At 36.9% G+C, this 8,955-nt stretch overlaps 2 protein-coding genes across 2 annotated transcripts; one reads left to right on the top strand and one right to left on the bottom strand.

The window, feature by feature from the left end:
* Positions 1-3,072: 3,072 nt before the first annotated feature.
* On the bottom strand, positions 3,073-4,631 carry LOC126633415 (desiccation protectant protein Lea14 homolog). Its single transcript, XM_050304045.1, has 2 exons — positions 4,298-4,631; positions 3,073-3,724 (listed from the first exon to the last, which is right to left on the bottom strand). Exons 1-2 carry the CDS (start codon positions 4,501-4,503, stop codon positions 3,397-3,399), a joined length of 534 nt encoding a protein of 177 aa, XP_050160002.1. The 5' UTR covers positions 4,504-4,631; the 3' UTR covers positions 3,073-3,396.
* Positions 4,632-6,615: 1,984 nt separating this feature from the next.
* LOC126630782 (hevamine-A-like) lies at positions 6,616-7,531 on the top strand. Its single transcript, XM_050300985.1, has one exon. It carries the CDS (start codon positions 6,635-6,637, stop codon positions 7,529-7,531), a length of 897 nt encoding a protein of 298 aa, XP_050156942.1. The 5' UTR covers positions 6,616-6,634.
* Positions 7,532-8,955: the final 1,424 nt, after the last annotated feature.

The following is an 8,955-nucleotide window of genomic DNA, read 5'->3' as shown; positions in this document are numbered from 1 at the left end:
TCAATTATATAAATGCAAAGCAAAAGACAATGACACTTACATATACATTAAGCACAACATTTGCTGTTGAATGAGAATCCATAACATGAAAGCTTCTACTATGCCAAGAATAATTCCATTGGAAATAAAAAACATTCAAAAAAGGTTGGAAACTTATTGGAGTCTAAGTGAGAAATGGCTCATTTCTTACGTTCTATCACATGGCAGCTCATATTTAGAATGAAGAGGGTTTGCTTTACCACAAGGATATTTGTCTTGCAAAGTAATACTTTCCCATCCAAAAGTTTGGTACGTCCTGGAGTCCTCTCATGTTTTCAGTTGCTCTAATTTATTATTACTTGGTCTTCTCTGAGTTGTATATCCCTCCAAATTGCTAGTGCTTTGCTTTCTCATGTTTCTTGCTTCGAACATTACTAGTGAACAACGACTGATTCCTGAACATTTCTTCAACTATCAAGGGGGTCGCTTAAGAGGGTTTGGCATGTAGGTGTAGATATATGTGGTTGAGAGGTATTGACGTTTAAAGCCATGCATTGCAAATGGTTTTTAAGAAGGAATTTTAGGATGGTGCAACTGCATTTGAATCTAATTACTTTTCATGCTAATAACATTTCTTACTTTTCTATGCATCAAGTATTGTTTCTACCTTTGCAATACTGCCTTATATATGTGAACAAATGCAAGAAAGGATATGATATTACTTTGGCTGCTAATTGATTAGTTTCAAATGCAAGAAAGGATTAGTTTGTAATGTTATATTTTTATGGTTCAAAAAGTGTATAGATGTCATAGTTGATCACTCGTTGTCGGAGTGTGACCAATGTGCCTTCCTCATTATCAACTTTAGGGCTGGGTTCGGTTCTTTTCGGTTCGGTTTTTTGCCAAAACCGAAACCAAACCGAAATTTCGGTTCGGTTCGGCCCATATTTTTTTCGGTTTTTTTCGGTTCGGTTTTTTTTTCGGTTCGGTTTTTTCGGTTCGGGTTCGGTTTTTTTTCGGTTTTTTTTTTTGACTTGCTATAAACTAAAAAAAAAAAAAAACAGAATCCCAGTTGCTAATTCCACAAGAACTCGACATGCGACCATTCAAAACCCAATAAAATTCAAGAAAACCAGAACTGACCAAGTGAACGTTGACGGCTGAGCCAGAGCAGCAATGGCGGTAGCAGCAACGACGAAAGGAAGCATTGCAGATAAGACCTGAGACGACGAGGACTTGGCACGTTGGAAAGAGGAAGAGAGGAAGGAGAGTTGAAGAGAGGAAGAGAGGAAGAGAGGAAGGAGGGAGAGAGAGACTGAGGAATGAGGGAGAGAGAGCAGCGGATGAGGAAGAGAGAGACTGAGGAAGGAGCGAGAGTGTTTGAGTGACGGCTGCTAGGGTTTGTAAACTTAACAAATTTTATAAAGCATTAGCGATTAGAATACCTATAAATCATATACTGGTACAAATATAGCAACAACAAGCCTACAGTCAAGTTGGCTTGAAGGAATTATCCCCCCTGGACGGAAGGGGTTCGATTCCTCACAGCAGCAGGTTTTAAGTAAATTTAATTTTAAGTTTATAAGGTTTGTTGATTGCTAAAAAAAACTAAAAAAATTTTCTGAAACCCTGGAGGCATGAGGATTCGAACCCATGCGCAGGGGCTTGAAAAGTTTCAAGCAAACCAACTTGGTAACAGGTTATGTCTTGTTATGATTGTATCACTAAAGTATTTATAATAATGAAAAAAAATTAAATATATATATCTGTTCGGTTCGGTTCGGTTTGGTTCGGTTTCCGAACCTTAAAAACCGAAACCGAACCAGCCAGATTCGGTTCGGTTCGGTTTGGCAGTTTCGGTTCGGTTTTTTTCGGCCTCGGTTCGGTTTGGTTTTCGGTTTTTTTCGGTTTTCGGTTATTTGAACCCACCCCTAATCAACTTCCCCCGAAGACCCCAATCGAGGACGTCATTGTACCCGAGGATGCAGGTCTTCGGATCGTGACTGAGGTCTTGGATAAGAAGTTCGGTCGTCGTCATGTCAAGGTTGTTCGGTGTATGGGGAAGGCAGGGGTTCGTGAGACGGGTGTCTCCTCTTCTAGATCGTCCACATGAGAGGTCAATGCCTTGAAGGAGGAAGTGACAACTCTAAAAGGTTAGCTTGCGGTCCAGGACGAGCTGATGAGTATGATTGTACGGGCCTTAGCGATGTTTGGCCCAAATCTCGATACCAGCACCTGATCGTGCTCCACCTTCGACCTCCTAGCCACTTCGTCCAGTCGATACCTAGTAGCATGATGTATTAAATATATAAGACTACTTGTAGTTTTTTCTTTTTTGTTTGAACATCTTATATGTACATTTTCATATATTTTATAATTAAATATTTTTTCTTGGTTTATTAATTATTGTTTAGAATTTAATTATAATATTTATTAAAAATTAAATAAAAAATATTTTTGCCAAAAAAAATAATAATAAGGGTCTGCGCGACGAAGACTGATCTAAGGGGTTTGCGCGACGTAGGTTGTACGTCGTGCAAACCCTTCTATCATTGCCTTGGCGCGACGGTTGGTGCGTGACGAAGGTTTGTTGGGCTAACTTTTGCACGTCAAATGACCTGCGTCGTACAAAGTGTTTTTTGTACTAGTGCCATTGTTCTTCCCCTTATGTAAATAATATCGTTTATTAAAAAAAGAAAAAAAAAATGCAAAATGAAAGATGAGTCTTGATGGGGGCATCAAATAAAACATCTTATTTTTCTCTCTTTTCTTTCTCTTGTCGATCGGTTTGTAGGGATTGACTAGAACAAAAACAATAAGCAGATAAAGATGAATAAACCAAAAATATGAACTCTGAATTAGTCACATCGCTTAGAACATCACCACCAATATAAAAGTAGCAAGCTTGAGATGATTTTATATTTATGAACTATGAATTACTGCATCCTCTTAAATTTTTTTGTATTCTAAGCTTTCTTTCTAGTTATTGGATGAAAGAGATGAAATAACAGAATTAATAAAGAAATCCTACCTAAAGGTAAAAAAAAAGTGTGAAAATCATTTTGTTTTAAATATTAAGAAGACTTAGAATCATGAAGCAAAAAGATAAATGCATGAGTATAAAACAAAAAGTACTTCTGAAGCAAAATTAATTACAAGGAAAAGATGAAAGGGTACCGCATGAAATTAACCAATTCAATGCCGGGAAGAAAATGCTCATCCACATGGTACAAGTCAAATCAAAATTCTTTTTAATCTCAAACCTAAGCACATAACATAATTAACCAAACTGCTCTTACATATTCAGGACAAGAATTCGATTTTTACCTTTCTTTTTCTTAAGATAAACTATGTGCTCTTACATTAATGATGAGAATTCGACTTTCAACTTTTTTCCATTTTTTAATGTAGTCATATTTACTTTGAAGTCTCCTTTTTAGTCTCTTTGGAAGCCTGTTTTAAAGCTTCCTCCTTCGCAGCTTCATCCTTTGAACCCCAAATGACTTCAGATAAGGTGGGAAGCTTGATTTCGCCCTTCCTATTGAGTGGTATGGTAATGTTTCCAACTAGAGGAAGGTCAATGATGAGACCCAAATCCAACTCATAGTCGATGTCCCAATCCCTAGCAATGTCCTTTACCAATGTCACAATAATACTATGCGGCACCTTCACCGGCACCTCTAATACAGTAGTGCCACTTGCCTTTATCGAGCCAGGGTCTGGCATGTTCCCAGACGCAATAACACTAATTCACATGTATACATACAAATCAGAAGAAAAAAAAATCAATATACAATAAGCAAATGTTTGAATGGACAATTTCAAATCAAGTAAAAATATTTCCCGCATTTTTTTTCTCTTTCTACACAAGTCTATCAAGTCTATTTTGATTTATTCAATCTAAAATTTCGAAATAAATAAAGGCATGCATGAAAACGAAGAAAAAGTGGGTATGCAGAGGTTCCTTTTCTAAATCAAATAATAGTCATTTTACAATTTTCCGTAAGCTTATCTACCATTAAATTTTGAATGTGCGGATCAAATTGAAGACTCACGTACAACTTTACTCAAAAGAATGTCCAGTTTCAAATCCAAGCTCATTTCAACAGGGTTTCAGCTTTGATCTCATTTGTTGATAGATTAGGGTTCGATTGTGATCTCATATTTCAAAACCGAAGTCCTCTAGTTGGTTTGATTTGTAGAATTAGAAAATTTACAACTTCATAAAGAGGTTTCGGTTTTATCACATTCGTTGATTTAAAAAAATCACTAGTACTGAAAAAAAAAACAAACGTAAAGGTGAGAGGTGAAAACTAACTTGCCAATGCTTTTGAGGGTGTATTTGATCTCGCAGATGGGGAGAGGATGTGGGTAGGGATTGTTCACAGCGACCTTTGCAATGTAATCCGCAGAGTCAAAACTCACTTTCTTGAAATCAACACCTGTGAGACTTGCATCAGGCTTCGGCACATTTGCTATCTTTTCTGCGACATAGTTTTTGGCCTTGTCCACCAACCCCGACATTTCAAAGATGGAGACGAAGAAATTAAAAAAAAAAAAAAAAGAGATTAGCCAAAGAAAACAAAGATGAACAAAAGAGTATAGATTGATTTAGACAAGCCTTGCGGCCTTGCTAATTGAGATTTAGAATTTCACTTGGGGTTATATATAGGAGGTGCTTAATTAATTTGTGGTTTTCCCACATTTACCTTAATTATAATCATATACGTGTTGGGATTATATATTCCTTATTTGGACATCGGTGATTGGATAACATGGATGCTTTTTGTTTTGTTTTTTTTGTTTTGTTTTTTTAATGGTAATATTTGTCCATTTGATTGAGGTACGTTAAGACTGATCATTGCTGTGAGTTAGGACAAATGCAGCATGTATGCTACACCAGACATATTTTCTTCTTTGTTTCTTAATATTTTATCAACATAGGATAATGTTAGGGAAACTAAATTTGTAGATTAAATTTTAGAAATTAAAGGAAATAAAAGTTAATAATTGGTTTATTACTTAAATGTTAATAAACTTGCTCATTCCTATTAGTGCTACATTATTTAATTTGCAAATTTAGTCTTCATAGTATTACGCTATCAACTTATCTTGAAAACATCGGAATATAATCCAATCGGAACATGCTTGACATATTCGTCCACTTTAGTAATAATTACGCAAAATATTCGAATTCCTGAAGAAGTATCGAAGAGAGTGAATTTGATATGTATGCTAAATATTCCCTATGCAAATTCTCTTTTTGGACTTACTATTGTGTGCTAAATATTCCATGATATAGAACAAATACCAAAATGAATCGAAAATGAGATGGACCGTTGGGAGACAAAAGAACGTAGTGGGCATTTGTTTATTTGGTGTCCGAGCTTTAAATTGGGCTCGTGACACCTTTTTGAAGAGAGAACAACATCACGAATCAAACTCATGGCTTTGCCATGATATGTAATGGATTTTGATCATTCAGGGTCGTTTCAATCTTTAAAAAACAGAGTGTTACCATTCAACCTTTGTCATGATAATATAGTATTGAATCTACATGAATTTTTTCACTCTAAAAAACAAAACGGGTGTGGGGAGAAAAGACAAGTGATATGGTGTTAAAGATTGACATGTCAAAGTCATACGACCGGCGTAAGGGTTATTCCTTTTACAAGGCGAAGGTTTGGTTTGGTGAGCACTTCTGCCAATGGTAAATAGAGTGTGTGACATCTATTTCAATACCTCGTCACAAAATATAAAAGGCGTGAGAAAGTTGTATTTCGTTGTCGCAATATCAACTAACCAAAAAAAATAAAATATATTCGTGGAAAAAGTACATGGGATGTTATGTATAGGCAATATTGGATTATGTGGCCAACGAGGATTGACTGAGTTGGTAAGTATCATTCTTTTTGCTAAGTCAAAACTTAAATTCGAGTTCCACCATCAAAAATCTCTCTATAAGTACAAATGCCGGTGAAATATTATATATAGTAAACTTGTTAATTATGACCTAGAGAGGAGTTGCATTTGCTTCAGAAGAGAGTTATTAGATTTTACAATTTGACATTATTCCCAAAACGTAGAGACAGAATAGTATTCCTGGAAAAGGTACAATATAACAAATTTGCAGGCGATATTGGATTATTTTGGACATTTATTTTATTTTTTGAAGCATCCGTTTGCGTTAATCCACAACCATTTCCATCACAAAGAGACATATAGAAGACACCGAAAACTGAGAAATATGTTCTTGACAAAGTGTCTAGCAACACCGTGACTGAATTTTTATTATTGTTTCGTTTAAATTCATATTTCACCAATATAAATATTTGTCTAACAAGAAAAGTCTAGTCTAACCAAAAACATTAGGTACCTTTAAGCAGAAGCTGATGCTACATATATATGATGCCGCAAATATGTGAGATTTACTCTAATCTAATATATGCCGTCTGCGTTAATCCGCAATATTGTAATTTGATACAATGGTAATAAGTGACTTATCAGCCACGCAATCTTCCACAAAAGCACAAGGTGTTGCAATCACTATGGAGTCAAATTTCTCTTATAAATAGACAATGTTTTCTCTAAATACTAGAAGCAAGTAGTAACAAGAAAAACATTGGAGCTAGCTAAGCAAATTTTCTAGTGCAGAATGGCACCACCAAAGTTAGCAATTTATTTAGCACTCCTCATTTCAGTAAGCCTATCAATACAATTTGGAGCTGAAGCTGCAGGCATTGCCATTTACTGGGGACAAAATGGGAATGAGGGTACATTAGAGGAAACTTGTGCCACAGGCAACTATGAGTATGTTATCATAGCTTTCCTACCAACTTTTGGCAATGGCCAGACCCCCATGATCAACCTAGCCGGGCACTGTGATCCGTACACGAATGGCTGCACTGGTCTGAGCTCCGACATTAAATCATGCCAATCGAAAGGTATCAAGGTCATTCTTTCAATCGGAGGAGGAGCTGGGAGCTACTACCTTACATCTAAAGAGGATGCTAGGCAGGTAGCAACTTATTTGTGGAACAATTTCTTGGGGGGAACCTCTTCATCTCGCCCGCTCGGTGCCGCTGCATTAGATGGAATTGATTTCGATATCGAGGGAGGAACACCCCTACATTGGGATGACCTAGCAAGGTTCCTCTCTGCTTATAGCAAAAAGGGGAAGAAAGTTTACTTAACTGCAGCTCCTCAGTGCCCTTTCCCTGATGCTTGGGTTGGAGGTGCCCTAAAGACGGGCCTTTTCGACAATGTTTGGGTGCAATTCTACAACAACCCTCCTTGCCAATACTCCTCCGATCTTAGCAACCTTGAAAATGCATGGAAGCAGTGGATTTCAGACATTCAGGCGACCAAGATATTCCTAGGACTGCCAGCTGCTCCTGATGCTGCTGGAAGTGGATTCATTCCTGTGAATGATCTCATTTCTTATGTGCTTCCAGCAATTAAGGGTTCTTCTAAGTATGGAGGGGTTATGCTGTGGTCTAAGTATTATGATGATCAAGACAAATATAGCGCTTCGATCAAGAGCCATGTCTAAGATTAATTTGAATCACAGACAACTGTAGTTGTCTGTGAAGTTGTACTGTACTTGTACATGTATCGGTATATTATGCATAAATATATAGAATTTGGTTTTCCTAATACTTGTGTTCCTTCCTTTTCTTTAAGATTAAACATCTGTATTATGCATAAATATATAATGTTGGGTGCTAAGCTCTCTAAATAGTGAGAGAGCCACAAAAATTTATCGGAAGTTAATGCATTGAAAACCACAAAATATTGGGCTCAGTTGCTTGAGGTTAATATATGTGGTGTGGTTCCTTTGGCACTTGAGGAACAAGAGTCTTTTTGAACAGGATTTTGTCCCACTCGATCCTATGTATGTTGTTAATTACTGCCTTCTTGAAAGAAAGGTTTGAGGCTAATGGAGTTTCCTTGCTCAAGCCTCCTCGAACTCGTGCCTTTTATTGTTAAGAACCTCCTCCATAGGGCTAGGTAAAACTTAATGTCGGTAGGTGTTGTTTGGGTTAATATTTGAACATTGGGCTGCAAGTGAGTTACCAACTAAAGGAAGACTTGCTCGAAGCCCAAGCATCAAGCCCAGAGACAAATTGGCGCATTCCCATTAATGCATAGGCCAGGTGCCTATAATTTAAATGTCAAGTGATGAGTACTAACTCACAACCAGCCAAAAAGTACTTTTCAGTGGCAATGCAAGTAAAAAGCTAATGACTCACTATCTTTCAAGTGCTTTCAGGCAAGAGCAAAGTCAGTGCAGTCGGGTTAATTTGCCTATAAAAGGAGTAAGAGGCCCCAGAGACAAGGACACTCAACCAATCAAACAAACAAACATACAAACTCTGCTCTCAAGCCAAATTTGCATCTAAAAGCTGCAATCAGCCCAGATCTTGGTCATTTTCAGGTATCTCTCTTACAAAAGCTATCTTTCATCTTGTTTAGAAGCTCTGCTATCACCCTTAGTGGCGTAGTATCGATTCCCTTGTGTAAACTGGTTTACCATCCATCCCTTTTTAGCATACAAACCTCTGTAAACTAAAAGAGACGTGATTGCAAGAAGTTTAACCTTGCCCGACAAAGTGAAATCTTGCTTAAAGTTCTTTGTGTGTTTTGTAAGATAATAGATCTACTACTTAATGTATTCTCCAACATGTATTTAAGTCATTTACACCTATTTTCTTACTTTAAAAGTCTTATTTGTATATGGATCTGGTCGGCTTAACGGATATGCTTTCATTTAAAACCAATCAAGAACCAAACAAATGACTTAAGGGATCTGGACTCCTCTCATTCGAATATACAAGACTATGAACTGAAAGTCCTTGGTCACAAGGCAAGGAAAATAACTTAATGTGGACTTAACCCATCCACAACAATCCTTTGATAATAAGAAGTCCGAGTAACTTGGGGCGCAAGTAATCGACTAAACACAATCTTATTCTA

Source organism: Malus sylvestris, chromosome 1 (assembly GCF_916048215.2).
Source record: "Malus sylvestris chromosome 1, drMalSylv7.2, whole genome shotgun sequence".
Lineage (NCBI taxonomy): Eukaryota > Viridiplantae > Streptophyta > Magnoliopsida > Rosales > Rosaceae > Malus > Malus sylvestris.
The sequence above is the reverse complement of the archived record's forward strand: the minus strand, read 5'-3'. Positions and strand labels throughout refer to the sequence as shown.

Bases quoted from the DNA above. Each gene is read 5' to 3' on its own strand.
- LOC126633415 (XM_050304045.1), bottom strand. From the start codon at position 4,503: ATGTCGGGGTTGGTGGACAAGGCCAAAAACTATGTCGCAGAAAAGATA. The intron at 3,725-4,297 runs GTTAGTTTTCAC...CATGTGAATTAG, and splicing joins ACCCTCAAAAGCATTGGCAA to TGTTATTGCGTCTGGGAACA.
- LOC126630782 (XM_050300985.1), top strand. From the start codon at position 6,635: ATGGCACCACCAAAGTTAGCAATTTATTTAGCACTCCTCATTTCAGTA.